General features: G+C 43.2%; 1 protein-coding gene across 2 annotated transcripts in view; it reads left to right on the top strand.

The window, feature by feature from the left end:
• Positions 1 to 334: 334 nt before the first annotated feature.
• LOC117271299 (pleckstrin homology domain-containing family G member 1) overlaps positions 335 to 25,030 on the top strand; it is a 54,097-nt gene continuing 29,401 nt past the window's right edge. Inside the window, exon 1 of one of the 2 annotated variants that reach the window (XM_033649459.2) lies at positions 335 to 578. Coding sequence is in view for 1 of the 2 variants with exons in the window: in XM_078173858.1 (XP_078029984.1) it covers positions 12,677 to 12,686 (10 nt within the window). In the remaining variant the exon portion in view is untranslated. Of the gene's footprint in view, positions 579 to 12,552; positions 12,687 to 25,030 lie in introns of those variants that run through there. The other variant, XM_078173858.1, reaches the window with a different exon arrangement.

Raw genomic sequence — 25,030 nt, 5'->3', positions numbered from 1 at the left:
AATTCTCGATCACTGTCTCCCCACTTCTGTCCTCGTCACAGTTTCAACGACAGCCCGCTCTCGCCTTTTTTTTGCAGTGTTAATTTCTGTCACTTGTGTCGCCTGCAGTGCTGGCCGCTCTCCAGTCCTCGCGGCGATCCCACACCGCAGAGTGAGATAGGAGCAGGGAGTGAGGGCCCGGTTGGAGAGAGGCAGAGAGAGACTAGTCTTGCAGCAGTAATTGGTCAGGAAGTGGGCTGCTTGGATGTGCGAGCTCTTCTCTCCCTCGCCGTCCCCCCCTCCCCTCCCTCCCTTCCCAGTGGGCAGTCAGTTCAGTTGCGATTTGCTTCCATCTGTTCTCCCCTCTTTCCTCTCAGTGTCTCTCTTTCTCTCTGAACTGACCTCATAGAGGGGTGGACCACGGACCGGGCCGCCTTGACATGAGCCCTACCTACCTCTCTGAAGCCAGTCAGCGTTTCTAAGACTGTACGTTTAGTGAGAAACTTTTTACGAATGCGTGGACATGGATCTAACCTGTGACAGGATACTGGGATACCAGCAGCTGAGGAAAGGCTAATTGTGGGAATGGTCTCTTTGAGGTGAGTTGCCTTTGTGTTTTAAACTTCCAGGACAGAGTATGGCCTCAGTTTTACTTTAATTTACTTTAAATGGCTCTGCTTAACAACATGCTTCGACGTCACGGTGCAGAGGTTTTTCCTCCCAAACAGCTCAGCTCTTTATTTAATCGTAATTGCAGAGGTCGACTGCGCCAAACCCTGTCTGACCTCCAATTACTCAGCCCAAAGTTTCAATTTACTCTAATGGCACCTTTGCCCACTTGTCTGATTCGGAACCGTGTCAGACTGCTGCAATTTGGGTTTAAGCCTGGGAGTCAGTGCTGGGTGGACGTTGTGTGTCTGAGATGATGACTAACATGGTGTTGCAGGTGTTTTTAAGCCTTGGCTTTGCAGTTTTAGCGCTTTCTGTTAGGAAAACATTAGAAGAAGCTGAAGTCTGAATATAGCTTCAACAGATGTGCCCTATCTCCACAGGGACTTTTTGATGATTAACACTGGACACGACAGATTTGTCAGTTTTACCTGACGGAAAAACACAGTCCGCACACTAGTTAATGCTCCCATGAACATATATTTGTCCCCGAGGTGACGTTTCAGGCTACAAGCTCTTCATCAGACTGTCTGATTGATTGTTGTCTGACTCTGTTTTTCCATCTTCCACATGACCCTCCATCCAGCTCCTTGTGTTTATCGTCTGGGTGCACGTTCTTTAACAAACCTTCCTGTCGCAGTTTATTACCCCAAGCATAGTTATTTTAGAGCGTAGTTTAAAAACAGCCACCCTCACACTCTTACCTAAGTGTTTGGTGTGGGTGTGTGTGTGTGTGTGCTCTCCTTTGTGGTGTGTCCTCATTCTGGGAGCTCTAACTGGAGCACCCAGCTTCTGAGGGACACACATTTACAGAGAAAATGGGATGAACTCATTTGTCGTCACGGGTGACTCGCGCCGTAAATCTTAGCAATTCAGATTTATGGCTTTTGTCACTTGACTTTTTGGTCATCTGCCCCTGTTTTTTTACACTTTTTTCTTTATTTTTTTTACTGTGTTATGGTGTCTTGTACTTGTTGGTTTTATGTTAGACGAGACTTTTAACATTTTTAGTCGCAGTCTCCCATGTATGCTGTGTACTATGTGGTTAAATCTGGATTATATTCCAGTATTTATAATGGTAAAACCATCTAAAATATTACTGATGATCACCCCGATCCAGATACACACTTTTCAGAAATACCAAATCCAGATAACAAGTGCTCTAAATGGGATTTCATATCACTTGTTCCCTTTTTTTATATTATTTTAACTGTCAAATTATTTTATTGCCTTATTGTATCGTGTGGTTTGGGGTGTTTCCCCTTTTAAAGTGGTTGTATATTTAATTTTTAAAGTTTTATGTAGACTAGTTTGAGATTTTCAGAGGCAAATAGTTTTAAACTTTATGTTTTGCGAGACTTTTGTTGCCTTTGTTTTTATGATTTTTGTTTGTTTGTTTGTTTGTAGAAGGATTCCGTAAGTGGTTGGTGTTCATCTCGTTGAGGTAGAATCGCCAGTGTGGGGTCACTTTTGGTATTTTTATTTTAAGAGAGAGAAAATGGGGGGATACAGTTTTTAGAATCTGCTTTAGACTGTGTCATTGTGGTTCATTTTATGGGGACAAAAGCCTTTATTATTTTTTACCTTACTATACGGAAAGGCTTAATAGGTCACTAATGTCTACTTTATCTACTTTTATCATTATATCAGTTTAACCAATCAAGTGGACAATATAAATAAATCTTGATATATTTGACCAATTAAAAAGTTTTATTGTATTTTGGATAATCCAGATTTTTGTTTTTTATCAATTAGCAGAAATCCAGTCAGATTACTTCTAAACCACTGGGTCTTCTTGTACGTAGTGTTCAAAAATTCAGGGATCAGCGTCCTCTGTTGTAAATGTTAAATGTTGTTGTTGTTAAACGGTATACATTACCGTGTTGTCTTTGGTTACCCCCAAAAAATAAATATAAGAAAAATAATTACAGACAAATATCTTCCTTAATCACTTTTAAATCTTTTCTTTTGCTCTTAACAAATCCATGATATAAATGTGCATATTAAACACATTACTACACATTTAAGAAATATATTATTTAGTTTCCTCATAGCATTGTAAATAAAGTAGGAGCACACTGTGTTATCAGAAGAGACCAAAGTACACTGGACACACATTAAAGCAAACTTTATTTTAGGGCTAACATTTTGACGCCAGGTGTGTTTTCATCCTTGTGAGACGGTTGAAGTGCGTTTAACCTCTTCCTTCATCTAATAAACTGTATTATTTTAGTAAGCATCACGTGTTTCCCTAATGGGACAAAAGTCCCTATGTCTGCGCTCTGCTGGTCTCCTTTCCTGGAGCGGGACCCTCGTCCTGCATTTTAATCTGAGGCCAAACACAGCTTCCTCCCTGTATCCGCCACACATGCTCACGTATTCACTCGGCACACAATAACTCTGCACGCACACACACACACACACACATATACACACAGTGGACATTACCAGTGTATTGCTTTTGATTTATAAAGAAATCCCCACAGCCAAATAATACTCACCTATGAGAAATGAAAGTTTCTGTGAACCACCTGTTTTTCTTCTCTACTCCTCCCTCTGATTTCCTTCTCCTCTTTTATCTGCATCTGTTAATGTGAACTTAACTCCCCGCATACTTATCCTGACATTATCTCGCATCGTAAATACTTTCCCCAGGTTCTGCTACAGCCCGTGGTGCCACCCTTCTCTATCATTAGCTGCGGCTGTTGACCTTGTTGTTGTTGACGTAGTAGCTGTAGTTATTTCTGTGTAACTGTTGTTTAGTCTGCTGGAATGGCGAAGACGCTCCTTGTTTTCCTGGATGCTCCTCCGGCCAGTTTTGAGGGATTCCTGCTCTTATATAAGCTGAAACCACTGCCTCAGTCAGATTTCTGGCCGCCAGGAGTCAGAAATTCCTGGACTTGTCCTGGCACTGCGAGCAGGCTGCTGCGGCCCGAGGGAATACCGTCCGTGAATCTGGAAACCTCATAAATCTGGGAAAGGGGGAATCAATACGGGATATTACAGAGTTAATCAGGATTGTAGATTTGACACAGATGAAATCAGCCGCGGCACAGAGAATGGTAAAAGTTTCTCACTGGTTGTTGTTGGCCAGAGATCTGCTCATGATTTATGGACTCTGTTGATGTAATAAGACAAATGTGCTGAAACAAGTGTGCTGCACCGCATCACTAACGGGATGTAGACCACTTTCTCACATCAGCCTGAAGGGAAGTCTGAAGTAGAAGTGCCACTTAACAGAGGGAATTTAACCTCTTGAACCTCAATGACCTGTTGTTGGGTCAGTGATCACTACTCAAAACCAAAATTTGTTCAAATTTGTTCAAATGCTCTCAAATATGGCTTTAAGTCTTCCAGTCAGACATGACAGTGAGTCAGTATTCGCAGTGTCAGGACCCTGAAACTGAAGCAGCCAGATTAAATCATCAATATTATGACATGTTAAATGTCTCCCAGTAAAAAGGCCTATTGTCGCCTGTGTCTCAGTTTGCATGAGAGTGTTCAGTGATTTAAAAACATCAGGTGTCGGACCAATTAGGCAGATTCAAGGCAGGTCTAAACTAAGCTAACCAGCTGCTAGCTGTAGCTTCTTAGCTAGTGCACAAATAGCGGTATTGATCTTCCCATCTTATGCAGCTCACTGCCAGAAAGCAAACAAGTGCATTTCCCAAAATGTCGAACTATTCCGTTAAATTAGCATTTGCATTTTGGTATTGGCGTGAAAATGTTACTTGCCTCTAACTGCAACCGCTTTTGTATCAACTGAAAATAAAGAAGGCAGATGCATCACTCGTACTGATTGTAATCAGTATGGCAGTCGTTCCCAAACACAATTATGATGCTGATTGCATTTACCTGTGGGACCTCGAACTAATGACTAAGGAGAAATCTGGGCCAGTTGGAAACCATTGGGTTATGGTACGGGTCAGGGGTTTGTTATTGTGCTTCCTCCCTAACACTGGACGCTTGATGGATGGACTATTTGTCTTGTGGGCTGTTCTCTCCCAGATTTCAACATAGCAGCTTGTTTGGAAACTTTCTGTCATAGCAAAGAAATGTTCACCAAAATGTGTTTCTGAAAACTTTTAGGGCAAGATATAAGCCATGCAGTTGCTGAATCTGTCTTCATTGTAGATCGACAACGTATGGTTTAAAAGTTTCCAGTGGTGGTGATGTGCGCTCAATGTCCCTGATTTGCATAAAGAAGCCTAAATTCAATGTCATGCAAATGATGCCCTGTCTCTCAAAACGCAACGCAGCGTTACCACAATGCATGACCACTTACATAGACAATAAATAGGAAGCATGGAAATGACGGGTTCTGTGGACACATACCGTTAGGCTGAAACAAAGCAGAACATCGCCCTCGTAACAAGAAACTGACTGCCAGTCCACTCTGACTATTAAGTTGATAAATTAATGTTTGAATAGTGCCATAAAACAATAGACTTTAACACAGGAGATAGCTGATTTAGAAAATTTAAAGAAAAAAAAAATACTATGTAAACAGAAAAAACAAAAGTAGCTAATAAATAACGGTGAACATACACAACAGATTTTCAATAAGCAACAAAATTTACATTTCATGTCTGAAAAGGAATAGGAATTAATTTCCTGTTTCCAACAAAAACTGTAACCATGGCAATGAAGGTCCCCTAACCTTACGGATGTATTCACTTCAACCCAACCCTTAATTAAGGACTTGTTTTAAACCAAACCACGATCTCTCCCTAAAGCTACGTAACTTGTTTTTGTGCCTAAGGGTGCTGTCTGACCTAGAGTTGTCTTGCTTTGGTCTGACTCAGGGACTAATATTGTTACAAATATGCATAATTGCCGAGAGTTGGTTCGTGTTCTCATGGCAGCATTTACAAGCAGACCAGATCAAATGCCTTGTGTGAGAAAGCTGCTCTTGACTGGTCAGAATTTCCATGTTGGAAAAATCCAGGAAGTAAACAAAATGTTGAAGAAGAGTACACTTGCAAGATAAATGTGACACTTTCTAACGTCACAGTGGAGGGACAACTACGCAGGTTGATTTTAGCGCTGCTCATCGTGGACTATATTGCTGTCATTGTTCATTTTAGTCAAACCAAACAGTTTGAAAACGAGGCACGGCCAGGACTGTAACATGCTCATGTTCAACCCAAACAATGTGTCATGTGACTGCAGTTGGTTCAGATCGAGGTCAGAACACGTTCTCATCACAAACAAACCGCACCAGAGTTTGTTTGTAACCGGACCAAGACCACCTCTTCAAGAAGGTCTTGGTCTGGTTGTTTTGGTGCGCATCCAAGTGTGATTGCTGTGTTCACACCTGCCCAAATGGACCGCACTTAAGGGGCAAACGAACTTGAGTTCGACTGAACTGTACCAAACAGGGCACCCTAAACCAAACCTTAACCACAGTGTTGTCACATGTGGAGATAGCATGGACTAATGATGGATTTCGTAGTTTCATTTGGAGGACTTGTCGGATACAGAATATCTGTCAGACTGTCAGAGTGTGGGGAATGAATTCTTCAGTCTTAAAGTTACTTAAGAGGCACAAAACTGTGTGTTAAGGGGTTAATGAAGAGCTCAGGCAGCAAGAACAAAAGCTTTAAGGGTTGTGACACTTTAAAAGTCTGTGCGTGTGTGTGAGAGAGAAAGAGAGAGAGAGAGAGAGAGAGAGAAAGAAGGAAGGAAGGAGAGTGTGTCTGCAGATGATCCATCTCAGCAATGACAAAGACAGACAGGGTCACAGAGGGAGGGGGAAACTGTATATGAATGACCCCTCCACCCACAAACTCCTGTCATTAGTCACAGTCTCTCTCAGTCTGAATCTGTTTCCCTCTGTATTCTCCCGGCTCAGTCCTCCAGTGTGCTGCAGACGTTACCACAGAAACAGCCTTCACTTTAAACTGTGGACAGCTGAGAAAATGAAGAAGCTGTCAGGCTGTATGAACAAGAGGTTGGACCTGATTTCTCACACACACACACACACACACACACACACACACACGTACACGCATGCGAACACACACACACTGCCCACTGCAATAACAACCATTAAATAAGCTCTCCGCCTACAGCCCTTGTCCCTCCAGGACATGCTTAAGTGCACAGGGACAGTTTTTTATTTCCGATTACACACACACACTAAAACATTTTCAAGACGCCGTGGCCTTTCAAGTCAGAGTTTACAATGCTGTTGGAAAACAAGCGATTGTGCGAGTGTGTGCGAGCACCAGTAAAAGTTAAATAGAGTGTGTATGAACCCCGTGCCCTGCCTCACTGTTTGCACTGCCCGAGTGTTATGAGGAACGGAGTGGTTTATTGACAATAAGCATTTTCTTCCCTCTCTCCAGCCCTCTGTCTCTTTTTCCCCTCACTGTCTTTCCACATGCCACTCTGCCCTGGAGATGAATGCCTCGCTGTCGTCATAGTGACCACCACGGCGCTATGGCTCCCAATCATCTTGGCAACACTGCAAACTCTCAAACCATCAATTCTGACTCTGGGTGCATGGAGGGTGTTTGGGAGGGTGTTTGTCTGTGTGTAGCTTGTTTTTATCCCTGAGAAGAGGAGGGAGGTGTGTCGGGAGAGCTGCTCTCTGAGTGGCGAGGGATGACAGGCGAGAGGGGAATGACACTGGAGCAGAGCCGAGAGAGGGTGCCGGTGTTGAGAAGTGTGGCGCACTGGGAGCACTGCAGAGGGAAAAAACATGTTATTGACTTGACCGCTAGTAGTGCAGAAACTATAAGTCGATTTAAAGTTTGATAATCAGTTAAAGGTCCAGGGTAGGGCTGGGTGGTATGACCTCAAATTAACATCATGATTGATCAAACATTTTACCTTGATTGCAATAACTGCACGACTATTTTGTTTTTGCCATCATAGTTCACTGACAAGGTTTGTGCTGTAAATATGCTCAACTATTGAAGCTAGGATATTTTTTTCTGATGGAGTGCAAATCTTATCTTGTAATTTTAAAATAATTGAAGGAAACACACACACAGATGAACTGTTCATGGTTATTTATTGAATTTTTGATCATTTGAATATTGTGTAGCCTTTGTAAATGCTTGAGTTATCGAGAGCTGCTTTGTGGAGCCACTTGTTGCTGGGCGCTTGTCAGACTCTTTCTGTTTTTTGAGCTGTGCACTGTTCATATTCGGTAATGTGATTGAGCCCAGTGCTGAAACTAATTGGTGGTTTTGCTGAAATGGTTTTCTCGAAGTGTTTACACTTGATTTCTTTCTGTACAGTGTCGTCTTTGTGAAAGCCAAAATGTGTCCAAATGACGGACAGACCATTTCTCTTTGGTACAAGCTGCTGAAGTTGCTCAGTTGGCTCGGTGTTTGAGTTCTCCTCCATGTTGCTTTCAGGTTGTGGACTGGACGGAGTCTCGTGACTTCACGCAGTAGTATGTCTTTAAGGGGACGGTACATGAACACACACAGTGGGGAAGGTAGTAATAAACCGTAAAAAAACAAAACAAATTAAATTACAGACATGGGCAAGATTACATTGGCTAGAGGTTCTGAATGTCAGTTTCGTCAAGCTATGGTTACAGCTCGACTAGGCCATTTCATCAGACTACTGTCTTTTTCCCAGTCTACAAGCACGGGAGGGGAATCAGCTTATTGACAGAGGTATGTCCGACTCTGCTACGACAGGTGGCGATGTGCCCCCTTTCACCTTGTTAGTATTGGACCTTTTTCCGGTTGACCCATTTCGTCACAGGGCAAACAATGGGCAAACAAGTTAGCTACGGTTAGCTAGTGGTAAAATGGTACCATGGTGGACAACTTTACAGCTCTGAACATTTTGTCTGTCTAATAATGCACGACTCTGAATGTAGACTTCTGCATATTGTTACCGGTTTCTTCTTCTGTTACGCATTTAATGCTTTCGACTTGGGGGTCAAAGCGTGAGTGGAACCTGTGGAGAATGCACTGAGCGCCTCGAACAGTTTGGGTCTGATTGACTGTACACATGCTGAGTAATTCGACTCCCAATCACATTAACTTGGTTTGTAAGTCCGACTTTGAGACATTCGATTTAGTACGATTGCAGTTGGGCTAACATGTTTACATGTATTTTAAAACTGCAGTTTTAGTCGGACTAACACATATTGATTTTCACTAATGTCCTGTAAACGTACTGGCTGTCTCTTGATAGGTAATTTGCATTTTCTTGTTGACCACCATAGTTAGCAGCCCCACTGCAACAAGCCAAACAGCGTAAGGAAAATAAAAGATTTTTAATGTGTTACTTTTACTAGTTATAATCACCTGGTCAGGTGGTTGTTTTGGAGAGAGGGAGACCTCTGTGGATCATTCGGCTCCTGAGGAATCCTAACCACAGGTTCACACTTGGCACATGGGAGAAGTTTCAGCTGGTTTCAGTCTGCAAATACTCACCGCTAGAAGCCACTGAAGTCTTGATGCTAAGCTAAGCTAACCACCTTCTGGCTCCAGCTTCATATTTAGTGTATAGACATGAGATTGGTATCAACGTCCTCATCTGACGCTTGGCAAGAAAGTGAACAAGCGCATTTAACAAAATGTTGCACTATTCCTCGAGACAGCCAAAACCAAGGAAGACATCAGGCATTTCACAGACTGGATGATTAATAAATTATAATCAACAGATTATATCAGTAATGGAAATTATCACCATTGGCGCACCAACCTCAAGATGATGCAAGGTTTCTCTCTTCAAAGAAAAGATAGACTGCTAATGAAGGTTTTCTCGTGCTGGATCAAATCTGCAGCCAAAACATGGAGCTAATCTTTGATTTTTATCAGCACCCTCAGCCTCAACGTCTCCCCTTTCATCCCCCTTTAAATCACTGTGTCTACATGTGTTGCAGCTCATATAGCGATTTTCATATCCAGTAAAAGAGGAACAATATTGTTTCAGTGGTCGATCTCCTGCAGAGAGTGGCGTGGAGACCGCTGGAGCACACGGGGGGCATCAGATAAGCTGGACTGCTGCTGTAGGTTTCTGTCATCAACGGGTCGTGCTTGGCTGAACCGAGGAGTTTAGACGCTCCCACTGTGTGTTTGCCAAGCTAGAGGTGCTCATTATGGATGGTGTGTGTGTGTGTGTGTGTGTGTGTGTGTGTGTGTGTATGTGTGTGTGTGAGGAGGGGAGGTGGCAGGGGGAGGTGGACAGTATTTGGTTTGGGAGTGGAGGTTTAGGGGCTTCGTGGGTCAGCGGACCCTCAGACCATTAGAGAGAGGGGTCGTGCTACTTGGGGTCTGGTGTGTGTGTGTGTGTGTGTGTGTGTGTGTGTGAGGGTAGTCTAGGGGGTCTCTATTATTGTATTGCTGAGGAGAAGGGGGTGGTGTTAGCAGGACCCCATGCTGCTGGGACCAGTCCCTGTCCTTAAAGAGGGACGACAAATAGTCAACACATTTGCTTTAGTGCGTGAGACTGAGGGCCCATTGTCTCACGTGTGTCTTCCTCGCGGGACACATGGCCTGTCCTGAACTATAACTGCTTTCCGGAATTATACACTTTAAGAGCAGAGGGTCCCAACCTGGGGATCAGGACACCTATGAGGGGTCACAGCATGAATCTGAGAGGCCCTAGGATAAAAACAAAATGGACTGTGTTTATTTTTCCAAACTGTCCTCTACTCTTTGCTTTTTCTCTTGTAATTATTGGATATTTTAGTTCCTCAGACCTCAAAAGTATTCAGTTAAAACAAGAAACTTTGGGTGGTCTGGTCACAACCTGTAGATACATGCAGCTGGTGACAGGAGTGGCAATTAGATAGAGCAGGGTATCAACCAAAAAAGTTTTTATACTCGGTGTAGAGAAGGACTAGAAATTGTAAATCTATTAAAAGTTGTCAATGAATACTTGTTCGGATTCTTATGTCCTTGCTTAAATATTTCCTGTTGTAATACATTGACTAACCAAGGCTACATTCACACTCATACATTTTTATTTTGAACAGCATATCTTTTGCTACATTTACGTCCACACTAACCCGGAATTTTAGAATCCCTAAAATGGAGACCTTTGAAAACACTGCTGATCCTGTTTTAGTTTGAAAACTCTGGGGTTGCGTTTTAGTCTGGATGGGCGGAAACTGAGACTTTTGAAAACGATGGTTGCATTAACTTTCCGATTGGATCTTATCAGTCAGGACATGTCAAGCCAAAACATTATAAGCTAGGTCTACGTATCTTTTGTGAGTTCATCCTTCTTGTGTGTGTAATGTTATTCCTTTCCCACTGCCATGGCTTCCTCCAGCAATGGATAATGCTCCTGGAGACGCTCTGATATGTGCCTTGCAACGACTCCCAATCTGTTTTCCACCCTCTTGATCACATTATACTTATGTGATATTTTCACTTACAGTTCCACCTTATTGTCGGTCCAAGTTAGGAAATCTCTGGCCTTCGCCATTTTTGTTGTATTTTCTGTACCTAAGCAAGCAACCACAGAGTAGACAACCTGCTTCCTGTTTAAGTCGGCATACGTATGCCCTGTGTACTTGAATGGTCATGTGATATGCATTTTCAGGGGTGTTAACATGGACGTAGATCATCTGAAATGGTGCTAAAACGCTTGTGTGAACACTAGAGATTGTTTTTGCTTTAAAATGCTGTTCTGAAATGTAAACTTATTAATGTGGATGTAGTTTTTTATTTAAGCAAAGTTCTTGTCGCTAAAGTGGCACTCCAGGGATTGAGTATTGCACTTCTATAAAGATCGGGGACTTACAAGACATATATTGAAATCAAGGGATGGTCACAGAGGCTGAGACGTCCTAATTTTCACTCCTTTGTATGAGTCAAGCTCCAGAAACATTCCTACAGTTACCAAAATGCAACTCAGTGTCTTTAACCAAACACTTCCTGGCTCCTAAATGTCCCACATCTCAATTTTTTAATGCAGCTCAACACAAAATACTTGTGATGATGACGACGAGTTAACTGAACCTAATTGGCCTGTGCCTTTAAAGACAGATGCATTGAAAAGTTTGATGTGTTTTGTTAAAAACATGTCAACAGTTTATTCCCCATAGTATGGATTTAAAAAGAGTTATTTTAGTTGAAAAGTTTGGGAACCTGTGTCCATCCTCACTGATGTTCATGTCCATCTTGAATCCCACTTCTGACATTTTGTGCGCTCAATCTATGCAGCCTGTCTCTGATCTCGGACACAATGAGCGGTGCAGTGTCTCGCAGTGGACGAGGAGCTTTTGTTTGAGCTGGCTCCCGGCCCTATTGATCAGCCGTAACCCCCTCCTCTCCTCCTTGTAAAGTGTGTGTACGTGTGTGATCTCTGGAGCTGTGCGCCAGCAGCAGCAGTTCAGCTGCCCCGCTGAGCGTGCAGCAGACGCACACACACAAAAGGGTCGCCAGCCCCGCAAGCGTCGCAGACTGAGCTTAAAAGTTTGATTTTTGGGAGGAGAGGAGAAGAAGAGGCAGAAATGAAGTAGAGGGGGAAAAGATAAAAGAAGTGAAAGAAAGAGAGGAAAGAGGAGAGGAGGAACTCCCAGCTCCTTGTAATTTGCTGTGGGAGAGAGGGAGGAGGAGTTAAGGGGAGGGGAATACCCAGCAGGGAGGGAGCAGGAGAGAGCAGAGGCCATTCACTCTGACACACACACACACTCACATGCAAACACACACATGAACACTTTTAGACACACACATGCAGGCGGTGGATGTGTTGCCACAGGAGAGAGGGAGGGAGAGAGGCATTCAGACAGAGGAGATCCTCAGCAAACTGAAGTGAGAGAAGGACTCAGCCTGAAGAGTGTGTGGAGAAAACCTGAGAGTGTATGCTCCTGTGTTTATTTTGGAGAAGCGGACTGCACGTTTGCTCCAGGAGAGAGGATTCACAATGACTGGGACAGTTTGGGAAATCTAAGGGAATTCTTTCCAGGCTTCTGCTGGGAATATTCTTTGGAATACTCTGGATATGTGACCTGCTTGGGAAATCCTGCTTTCCTTTTAAACCTGCGCCTCACTTTTTAAAAAACGCACTCTAATTTCTGTTGAATTGGAGCCAAGCCGCAATGCCTACCGGTAAGGTTTTTCTTCCTTCAAATATACTCAGTGATGTTTCCCAGCATGTTAAATTACAGACACTCTGAAAGTTTTACCGGAGGTGAAGTGAGTCTATGATGTGGTGGGGACTAGATTTTGCTGTCAGGAGGTGTTGCATGTCTACAAACCTCATCAAACATGCTTAAATCATCTTCATGTAGAATAATATCCTGTCTCTTTGGTGAAATAAGGAAGCTACTGATGATGATCAGAATTAGACATCATGTGTGGCATCGCAAAATTACACAAAAAAAGTGGTTCTTTTCAAGTGCCGTCTGGTCAAAACTTCACACAGCAACTTATAAATATAAGTTCCTTTTACTAGCCATTGATGGTTTGGCTGTTTGTTTTGGTGGCTCTTTTGTGTGGTGTGTGTGTGTGTGATATTTTTTTCCTCAGCTGACAGCGCTGTGTGAAGTGCCCCTGCAGCGTCCGTCTCTCGGGCGGTACAGTTGTATGAACAGCGTCTCCTGGTTGTTTTCTCACCCCTGGTGTTGAATGGAGGGTGTTTGCTTTCTCGCAGACTACGAGGATTCAGTTCCTGATGATGCTGAGTTGATGGTGCACGCAGCTTTCTGTGTGGTTAAATGTTTTACTTTGTTGGTAGTTATGGGTGTCATTTACAAGGTCCAGTGTGTAGGATTTCAGGGGATGTAGTGGCAGAAATGGAATATGCTATAATAAGTATTTTTTCTTTAGTGTATAATCACCTGAAAATAAGAATTGTTGTGTTTTCGTTACCTTAGAATGAGCTGTTTATATCTACATAGGGAGTGGGTCCTTATTTACGGGGATGTTGCACTGCCATGTTTCTACAGTAGCCCAGATCGGACATGCCAAAGACTGGCTCTAAATAGGGCCATTTGCATTTATGCATTTGCATTTTTGAACCTGGTCACCTGGCCATTTGTTTTGAAAGGGGGGACCACCTTTTGATTTAGTACAATTTCAGTCGGACTAACATGTTAACATGTATTTTAAAAGTCCAGTTTTGGTCGGACTTGTGCAATAACTAGATTTTTTCTTATGTTATATAAGCGTACTGACTGGCTCTAAGGCCATTTGTATTTTTGTGTTGGCCACCATAGTTAGCAGCCCCTCCGCAATGAGCCGAACAGCAAACCACAGATTTTAAGGTGTAACTACTTTGTTCAGTGTTTTTTACTGGTTTTAACCACCTGGTCTGTTTGTTTTGGAGAGGAGAACACCAATGTGGATAATTTGGCTCCTGTTAAAAACCTCCTGATCATTGAACACTGAAGGAATTCTAACCGGGAGATGTTTCAGCTGGTTGCAATCTGCAGTCCTCTCCGCTAGATGCCACTAAATCCCCCTTAATCTTACACACTGCTCCTTTAAATGCAGGCACTGCAGAAGTCTAATTTGTGGTATGTGTTTAGCTAAATGTGACTCACTTTTTTGTGCATGGTTCTAGACAAAAGAAAAAAAATAAATCGACTTATATCTTTTAAGGCAGGCCCATGTGTCAGCCTCTTCTTGCCGGGTGTAGGTTTGACTGAGTGTTAAGATACCATTCTGCGGCCTGTGACCCAAATTAGAGCCTTGAGGGCAGCAGTTGGGGGTGCCTGCAAATGGGGATAGAGGAGAGCAGAAGAAGAGGAGGAGGGGTGGGGGGGGAATAATTACTGTTTAGAGCAAACTCTTTGGTTTAGAGGTGCTGGAGACAATGGACCCCTCCGTCCTCCTCCTCCCACCCTGCTCGCCCAGTCCTCTGGGGAGGACATCTGCCCCTATACCGAGCACTCGCGTGCAAGGAGCTGCAGAGTTGTGGAGGCTGGTTGGGTGTAGGGGAGGGGGCAGGTCCTTTTTTTGTCTAATATAGAAAACAAATCAATAGCTTTCCAATCTCATGCTTCAGTGTCCACCCATGTGTGTGTGTGTGTGTGTGTGTGTGTGTGTGTGTGTGGAGGAGCGACTTCACAGAGAGTGACTGAAGAGTCGGGTGGCGATCTTTTTTCCTCTGGGCCGCGATCCAAACGGGTCAGAGAATGAGGCTAGTGTGTCACACTCCGAGGGAAGGCAAGGGTGTGTGCAGCCAGGGTCGCCTGGGTGTCCCAAGGGTGGGTGTGAGAGTTTGTGTCCGAAAATAGGGGGGTGTAAGTTTGCAGGTGGACATTTTTTTTTCCCACTGTGGTTAAACACCGTCAGCTTCAGAGCTGCTGCACATTCCTCGCTGATGTCCACAGTGTCGGTGACAAACAGAGAAGCTCTACCAGACTTTAGGGTTTAACTCACATCTCGTAAACACAACCTGAAGACAAGCGAGTGTTGATCACTACATGTAACGTGTAAATGCAACTGTGCATGGTTTAACTTTATCTGAGAAAAAGCCATTTGTTGCTAATTAGCCTCCCAGCTGTGTGTGTGTTTACTTTAACCACATTTTGTGAGGCAGTGAAAGCTACATGAGTTTATTAGGTCGCAAGTTTGAACTCCTGTCTCTACCCAGGAAGAACGCTTATTTTCTCCTCTTTTCTTCCTCTGAAACATCTGCATTATAATGTATGTCCCACAGGCCAGCGCAGCTCTTTGTTGGTCCAGTGATAAGTTGCTCAGCGGAAAACGCCTCCTGTCTCAAATCCCATCCTTCGCCTCTCTCCTTCTCTCCCACCTCTGCCCTCTCTCCTCTTCTTGTCCCAGCTCCTCTGCAGTTGTTTGGCGGCGGTGTGAAATCCTGAGTGACACTTTAAGGTCCTTAGCGTCAGTTGAGATCAGGCCTGCGTCTCTATCAGAAATGGAGACTGACCTTTGAGTGGACGCGGCGGAAGATGTGAGGCCGTAACTAACCAGACAGCGAGGAATTAGATGCCTCATTGTGCTGCTGTTGAACAAAGTTTGCATGTGAAACTAAAGAGATGAAGGTGTTTGATAGATTGGTTTGTGATAGAGAAAACTTTTAAGCATTAGAGTACTACAAAAGGCGGGATTCAAGATGAGACAGAGCGAGTGGGAAATGGAAAAGAGAAAAAGCAAGGCAGTGGGCGGTGTTTGACCTCTGGCCTTTCTTCTCATCTCGTCTTCCTACTTTCATTCCTTTGGGTCGTCTCCTCCTCATTTCTCACTCTCTCACAGTCGCACATGTCCTCTTCTCGCCGTGTTTACCCCGTTGCTTTGTCTTTTTAAATCCCAGCTCAAAGTGTTATCAAGATGCTGCCAAAATGAGCACAGAAACCTCTGCAGTGCTTTCACTTCCAGCTTGTACTCGCATGAAAACAATCTCCCGTAATTCTTGTTGTGCCGCTGGACTTGTTAAGTCAGCAATAATCTGCATGGCACTGAACTCAGCTGCCATCTGGTTGCAGCATAAACAAGAACACACAGGGACAAACAAGGTTGATTAAAGGATCCGTGAGCTGTACAAAGTGTGTGGTCATATCCTGTCTGGTTAACTCAGTCCACTCAGGGACAAAAGTGTCAGTATTTTAATTCAGATTTAGGTCATTTCTGATAAATATAGCCGTTTTATTTAGACTACTCTAAGTAGACATGCTTGTTAGAGGACATCAGTTGACAGAATGTTGTATTAAGGGATGCACTGACAGATACCGATGTTTAGAATAACATTTGGCCGATAGCTGATGCAGATGAGTTTAGTTTGTTGTACTTTTTAGCCTACTTCTTGTTAAGATGCATGTTTTTCTTTACAAATATTAGCATCTCTGCCTTGTTGCAGCTCAGTCTTTTCTATTTTCGTCCAAGATGGGAGACCCAGAGCTGGACAGCCGCTCACTGACAGCAAACGTGAAAACAAACCACATATGCAGACAGCACCCATTGTCCTCTAATGTCATGCTGGAGTTGAGTCCAGCCAGTCGCTTCCTCTCCGAATCAGCAGTTGGGTGTGTTGCAACTGTTGTCGGAGTCCGACTGCAAGTAACCAATGCAACAAAACTGATGAGCATCGGCCACTGTCATTGGTGACTGTCGTCTCATTTGTTGATAGGCCAGTGGAAGTTAACAATGCGAATATCGGCCGATAGCTACCAATTTTCGGATGGTAAATTGGTACACTTTTTGTATTAAATATCTTCTATGACACCAGATATGGCGCTATTTCTTACTGTGCCTGTTTTATTCGGACGTTCTCTGGATTGTTTTTGTCTCAGATTTGCTCACTCTTATTGGATCTTCCATTTTAATTTAATTTCCCTCTTAGAAAAGTCTCAGGAGCTGGCTTCTCTGCATGCATCCTGAATCTGTATTTGGAATTTAATTAAGATATGTCCAAATTGCACTCAGGAAACAATTAAGATGATTTGAAAGGATTAAAACTCCTAAAACTACCCCTAAGATTCGTATATATTGTTGAGAGAGCTTCGAGATGCCTGTTGTGATATCCACTTAGTCCTTTCAGATGAGACCCAGTAATTTGAGTGTGAACAGGGTGTGTTATGAACACATGCTCCAAATGCAAATATGAGCCCTGGTGGTCCATAGCAATACACACAGGCTGGTCAGTGTGTATTTTTACATAGTAAAATATATGCTTGTAGAGGCATGGTCTGAGCTCATAGGAATGTCCTGTGGAGGTCATATGACACAGGGAACTTGGCGTTACTTTATGACCTGCAAAAACATATTCTGAATTTGAATGTTTAATAGGAAGAAGGAAGAAAGGACGGGAAGAAGGAAAGCGACAAGAGTGTGACAGTGACATTAGTGAAGTCTGACATGGCCTGTTGTCCTGGTCTCTCCTCGCTAATGTCATGATGCAAATTTATGATGTTGATGTTCCTCTTTCCCAGAATGAACCTCCTCCTCTTTCTTAAACATCAGAAAGGTCAACAGTGAATTTAATTTGTGCACAAAATAAGTGGTTTGGAGGCTTGTTGATGTAGTGACGACTGTGTGGATTGTGCAGAGGCTGCCTTTGGTTGCGGTTTGTTTTGTTTGCGGCAAAATGGATATGAAGAGGAATGCTCTACTAGCACTGCTTCTCATTCACTGGAGTAGACTTGTATAGAATTGGATGGTTTAAAACAACTAATAAAATGGCTTCCTTAATTGTTTTCTTTCCATTTCCTAAATGGCAGCAGCGTCAAGACAGTTGGCAGTTGGTTAAAGGCGCAAAGTTGCATGTCAAGGATTACCAATTTTGAAGGCAAATTTGCTTTGCCTCTTGATGTCGACAGTTCCTTTGAACTTAATTGATTTTGGTCATGTTACACAGATTTTGTTTTTGGGATCACATTTAGGTCTCTGTGATTACATTTAAGAGTTAAATGAAGTTGATTAAATGTAATACTCCCTATCCAAAGCCAAGAGTTAAAGCCAACTTTCCATATCCGTGTTGCCATGAGGGTCCACATGGGAGACATAAGTTTGCCCGCTACTTATTTCAGCAAGAGTCCGCTTGAACCGTCCCAGTGCATCCCAAAATTTATGACTGCATGGACTCCCGACACCCAAATGCAGACAAGCAGTGTAGCGTGAGAGGAAGTGCATGCAAGTCTGCGGTTTGTGCGGTCTGCGCGGCCTAATCCGCAGTGCCCTGTCATTGGTCACTGTAATCACTCCTGCTCTCCGAACTGAACCTGAACCGTTCCCCCTCCTGCACGACACAGTCTTCGCTCTGTGTAAAAATGCCATCCAGAGTTCAGCCAGATCTAATGTGAGCCTTCAGAGCGACCCAAACCAAGTGGGTATTTTCCGAAGTTAGGCTTTTCAGTACGAAATCCCCACTTTGATTTTTCCAGAGGCTGAGTTTTATTGCTGAGGGATCCTCCCTGGAAGTGGCGTGTAGGCTTTGTTGCTGGAACAGGCGTACTACACGTTGTTAGTTTATTACGCTTGTTTTAAACCCAGTGATTAGGGACATCATGCAACTTAAAATAAACACAGTGAAAACTTTTGCAGCTGTTCTGCATTCATCTACATATGACATCATTCTCTGAAATATCTTAAACTTGTTTGTGGTTTAAACATTCGCGTGGGATGTTCACATGCCCGTTACAAAACACTCACAGAGCTGTTGGTGCTGTTTGAGCTACTTGTGAGGATCATCAGGGTCGTAAAGAGGCGAGGGTGCTCACAGCTGTTTGCTGACCACTCCAGGATGAAGAGCACTTCAGGTGACCATAAAGAGTGTGACTGAAGTGGACGAGTTAAGTGTAGCATGAGTCGTTAAACCTGGCTGGACTGGTAGTCGGACTTTCATGGTGGACTAACTGCAGTGATGGAGGGAAGTTATTAGTTTGTCATATACGTGCACACGTAACATTCTGATGGTCAGTTTGATCCAGTTTGACATATAGGTGTTTGTTGATTCATTGTTCGCTATATTTGCATCTTCATCAGTATTAGTTAAAGGAAAGCTTCACCCCTCAAATGATCACTTGGAGATCAGTTACTCACTCTGTGTTACGTTGAATTTGTGAAGAAATCTTTTTTCTTACATGCCTCCACGGTAAACAAGGAATCCAAAAACGGAGAAAATTCGTGATAAATTGTAGTCATAGGGGTCCAGGTTTAACGACAGAAAAACTATATCATAACACAAACTCACACACAACCTCTGCAGTATAATCCAAGTCTGATTTATCCAGTCGTATGGTCAGGACTTCCCAAACAGACAGCCCTTTGCGATGGTGAATGCAACTAGAAATGAAACTTATCAAAGCCAGACTCCATTGAAATAAACAGTAATTTTACCTCACTGAACACGGGAGCTGCTCGTCTACCACTGTCTCGATCAGTTAGTTTGTTTGTGTTATTGTGTGACTTTAAAGAATCCAAACTGTCCCTTAAAAGCACTTTATTATTGAGAAACTGAAGATACTATAAGAACAGAGGAAATTGATTTTCCTACATTTGACCAATCATCTCACCACAAAGTGCATTTAGTGGCTGTGCTGGAGCTTTAAATGGTTTCACAGCAGATGGAAATTTAAACATGAATGGGCCTCATTCACTAATGTGTGCTTAGAAATGTTCTTACAGTGCATGCAAAATTACAATCGGATTCCTGACATGTACATTTTCTAAGACTGCCAGGCCTTCATCATTTCTGCACGCATGGTCTGAGGCAGTTTTAAATTTGCTTGCAAAGTACAAATAAATTCAGGTAAGAAAATATGAAAGAATGCCGGATGTATGTGTAAAATGTTGAAATGCAGGGTTCAAGCACAGATTTGTGTGTACGCATTGTTGTGAATGCGGCCTGATGTTTCCAATCGACCTCGTGGGGACAATCCTCATGAGGATTGTTTGGTCAGGTATTGTTTTCAAAGTCAACAAAAACCTAACGCTTTCACTTTCAATCTTAACAGTTTTTATGTTCCTGTGTAGTGCACCCAAAAACCTGTTGCAGGAAGGTCACTGCATTTTACCATAAATGAGGTCACCTCTTAAAATGCTGCTGGTAATCAAAAATAGATATGATCCAGATGAGCTGCTGAATATGTACCAGAGTCCATGGAAGTATTTTTTTTACTATCAAAAGTAAACACACATACATACATGTACGGGTATTTGTTAATCTAAAAATAAATGAGAGATGTGTTTACTTGAAACCGAAAGAACGAAGCACCCCGTATGACTCACAGTATTTTGCCAGTGTTTTGTACCCTCTGTGTTCTGTACATCGTCTGTCTTCAGTCCGGTTCCTCCCGCCTCTCACTGTTTGCCTTCCAGACAGGCCTGATGTTTAACATATTAGACTTTGGCTGAATAATAAAGAGCCCCAGTTCTTTGTCTTTTTCAAGTTAAATGAAAGCCAGAGATTGGAGTCAGCGTGTTCAGACACTCGCTGATTCACTCTCCCTCTAGTCTGGCTAGAAAACACAGCCCTCACACACTATCCTAATCCCTGCATGCACGCACATACACAAACACACATACACACACGGAGGAGAAACAGTCCCAACCTGCATGCTCAGGAGCATAATTAGAGATCATTTACAAGGATCAGGTTGAACATAATCTGGACAGGAGGTAACTAAAGCTCGGCCATCTTTGCTCTCTGTCTGTGTGTGTTGTTGGGGGGGTGTTGCTGGTTTGTCTGTGTGTGTTCAAGAGCCAGTTCACCCAGGAAACGGCCAGGGTGTGCCCCAAACATGAAGCTGGAAGGTGGGAAGGAGGGGCTGGGCAAACACAAGATGGAGCAATCTCTCCGTGTGATGTTTGGGTTTCACGGCAAGCGGAAACACATGGTCTCTCTGTATTTGCACTTGTATGTTTGTGTGTGTGCAGGTTGCACGTGCGCACACTCTGCACGTCCATATCTAGCTGCAATAGCTGGTGTGAGGACCATTAGGTTATTAGCTCAGTTAGCGTTATCTGTGGAGCGATAAATGTAATGCATTTTGAGTGAAACATGCACACACAGCATAGCTTTACATACATCACCTACTGTGATAAGGAAGGATATATATCATAGATTAGTCAAAGGGCACAGAAAATGGTCAGTTACCTATTAATGTCACGGTGTGTAATATAATATATCCCTTTGTTCATTGTGCACGGTGACTTGAAAGCAGCGTGATGTTTATCCAAAGGCCAAGGCTGTTGGTTTGTGTGTGTGTTTTGTTTTCACCCACCAGATTTCTTCTCCTGTCTGATTTGTAATTGTTAAAAAGTGGGTCAGGCTTGGGAGTGCAAACATTTGGATGGACACACACACACGCACGGTGAATCAGTTCCAAACTTGTCTGAGGAAAATACAGTTTCATGCCACTTCAGTTTTTGGATGCTCCAATTCCTTCCTGCTTTTCTTGGCATGGCAGCGGATCGAAATTAAAACTAGAGAGAGCGGTGATTCAGCGCATCAGACACCCCTCATTCTTGTTTTTCAGACGCGGGATTACAAAACACTTAGTCGCCTTCTGAGGAACTGTGTAACCAGGAATTGACTTCATTTTATTTTCCTGTGTAAAACAAACTTGTTCAGTGAAGAGGGACGGACTTAAGGGGAAACTGCAATGTGTGATGTACGGACTTAAACCTGCACTATTTTATACTTCACAATGGATCAAATGACTAACTGTGATGTGAAAGGTGCCGCTCCTCGTGAAGTAATTGTCACCAGTTCCCTCAGCTTGACAGACCTTTTGAGCCTCTTTTAGCTTTGTTTTGGTGGCCTGCATAATCCTCTCTCATCAGCCTTCTTACAGTACCTCCACTAAGGAGTTTATGTTCCAGTTTGGTTTGTTTGCCTGTTTGTCAGCAACATTACGGAAAAACTACAGGCTCGAGTTTCATCAAACTTGGTGGACTGGTGTAGCATGGGCCGTGGAAGAACCGTATCCAACTCACGGGGCGGATGCATGATTATTTTTCACTTTTGTTAACACTGCGAGATAGTAGTCAAGTTTAAGTAGTCCCCTGGAGTAGCCTCAAGGAACAAATAGCCTATACATGTAGTTGCTTGAACTTTGTATAGCAAGCAGTCTTCATAGAGCACTTGCTTGACATAATTCTAATAGTTTTGGAAATATAGCCAGACATCACACTTGCAGATTTAACGATCATAGAAGACAGGACTGTTGGCCTTGTTTTAGGTCTATGCTAAGTGCCCTTCTAATTTACAAATGTAACGGACAGCTGTTTTCTGTAAATAAACTCTGATCAACCAGCTGTATGCTACATGCCCGGCATCGAACAACAGACAGACAAAGTTAGCAACTACCTAGCGAAGAAAGTGGAGCAGTTAGCAGTGATAAAGACAAATATTTCTGTCAGGAGTTGGTGGAGACCAAAACGATGCTTAAAGGTGAATTTTAATCGATTAGGTCAGTGTTTGGGTGTGAGTAGGTATGTTTTTTAATTTTTGACAAAACCAGGCTAACTTTTTCTCCCTGGTACCGTCTTTATGCTAAGCTAAGTTGCCTCCAGACTCACCGAAGTGACAGTGGTATCAAACTTGTCATCTAACTTTCTGTGAGAGAACGATTTTTGCTAAAAATGTTATACTGTTTCTTCAGCATTGATCAGGTGCTCTGAAACACAACTCTAAATAAATGCTAATTTTGCTTGATATCTGCTGTGTCCCAGCCAGCCACCGACTACTTTTTGACATTTGTATTTGGTTGAATTTAGGTTGTGACGTTGGGTGACCAAAATTCAGTGTCAGGACAACGTCTAATGCAAACATCAATTGGTGTAGAATGCTGATGACAGATTGCATTGACATTTTGTTAGTTTTAAGTTGTGTTGTTAAGTAAACAAAATCCAATGTCTTCCAAATGTTTTATGCCAACGTCATCTTAACGTATAATCAGGTGTGAAAAACTAAACCCAACGGCTGCAAAACGTCATGATGTAAACTAACACTGTGAGGCACTGAAAATACTGTCAACCCGAAGTCTTTCTGACGCCATTTTGATGTCCTGTGCCAGCAGGGATGGTAACACCTTCACCATAACAGCTTTATAGGGTGTTTACACATTAGATGTGGTGTTTTAAGCTTGTTAATCTACCCCAAGCACCCCCTAAATTTAAAACTCAAATAGCTAGAGCAGGAACATACAGTTTCTGTTTCTAATCGTGGTATCAGTGCAGTTGTGGTTGCCAGAATCAAACCTGTGATCTTTCCATCACAGACCAGTCTAACAGGCATGCCCTCTGCTAAAGTGAGGTGTCACCATGGCAAAAAGACCTCCAAGGTACCATTTGAAAGGTGAGAGAGCGGGATTCTTTGAGCTTGTTCTCAGTTTCACGTTTCATGTTTTTGAACGTGAGTCTGTGATCTCTGATGCTTTGAAGTGAGACGGGTTTAGGCTGAGCCGGTGCTGCTGGCAGCGAGAGAGCGACTGTCCTATAGGGCATTGGATCCCAGTGTTGCCACAACACCAGAGCTGCCGGGTCACCGGTGTATCGAGCTTTGATGATAAAGAGTGGTGTCAAACTCCCACTGAGCCAGTATGAGGCCCTCTCTCACGCCGTCCTTCCTCCGCTTGTCCGCTGTGTTTATTTGCTCCCTGTTCTTCCCGTCAAAGCTGGCTCTTCCATGAAGCGAGACCTTGGAAAACGTCGAGAGGGAAACTTGGAAGGCTTCCGTCTGATAGGCTGCATGTGTGGTTTCACTTCAGCTGGCTTGGCTGTGGGGCCTTGGGAGCCGGTAATCATATCTTAACGGATCTCTCCACAGACGCAAGGTTGTGAGCCAGTTTGGCACCGGCTTGACGCCAAGCAGACCCCTGTAGTTGCACACACACAAACACACAAACTTGTCCATGGAAATAGGGCTTTCATTCATTGCCTCTGTGTGCAGCGCTCTCAGCATTACACTCCTAATCTCATCATTAAACTCAATCTCTTCCTCTGTCCTTCTGCAAAAATGCTCACACACACTTACAGTTATTACTTGCACAAATAAATTAGAAATCAAATGTTTTTGTGGCTTGTGTTTAAATGAAATGTTTCTTTGGGTGGAACTGAGGACAACTCAGGGAGGGCTTGTGGTCCTCGTATGGCGGGTGGTCAGTTAGACTGTGGTCAGCTGGTATGTCGGGAATTGGAAATGCTAAACAGATAGAGACTGTAAGAATATGAAAGTGGTATTGTAACTGTTAGAAGTTACACACAGTGAGTCTTTTTAGCACTTAGAGCGAGAGAGGGAAATACAGGGTCAGTGCCTGTCGAATGTGTGAATTTAATTTGAATTTTAACGACTCTGGATCTCACTCTCCAGCATCAGTTATATCGTAAGGACATTAACTTTTACAGTCACTATTACTGAAACAAGTAAGACGTTGCACTTTGCCTGAAAGACTTTAACTTAACTTTATTTGTACTCCGTGTCGTAATTCTACTCTTGCTGCTTCTGTCCACTCTGGCTTCTGTTGCTTGTCTGAGGAAACCCTCAACTGTTGCTCTGTTTTACCCATTTTTGGCCTGGCATACAAAGCCAGCCCTATAAACACAAGAGTCTGTCCGTCACTGAGTGAGTGACTGTGCCAACAGTCCTGTATTGCTGTATTCCTAATTTTCTGTAACCAGTGTAGCATGATAGTGTAGTGAAATTAGCGAGGTAGTCAGCTAGTCATGTTTCATCCACACACTCTTGTCACAGCAGAGGAAATGACATTGCTATCATCAGATGACTGACGCCTTTGTTTGGCTCATTTTCTGTACCCACTGTAACATTAAGAATAAAAGCATAGTGGAATCAGAAAGCTCTCCAGCTAACTAACCGGCTGCGGTCGAAATGGTAGTTTTAGATGGAGGAAAGAGAGGATCACCTCATCAATTTGTTTGAGGAAGAGCCATGTCTGTATGACACAAGCCTCAAAGTTTATTACTCAATATAAGGTGCCGCCACCAGTATGAGGAGAAAGTGGAAATAAGACATTGCAACAGGTGCC

This window comes from Epinephelus lanceolatus, chromosome 13, assembly GCF_041903045.1.
Source record: "Epinephelus lanceolatus isolate andai-2023 chromosome 13, ASM4190304v1, whole genome shotgun sequence".
In the NCBI taxonomy this organism is placed as follows: domain Eukaryota; kingdom Metazoa; phylum Chordata; class Actinopteri; order Perciformes; family Serranidae; genus Epinephelus; species Epinephelus lanceolatus.
The sequence above is the reverse complement of the archived record's forward strand: the minus strand, read 5'-3'. Positions and strand labels throughout refer to the sequence as shown.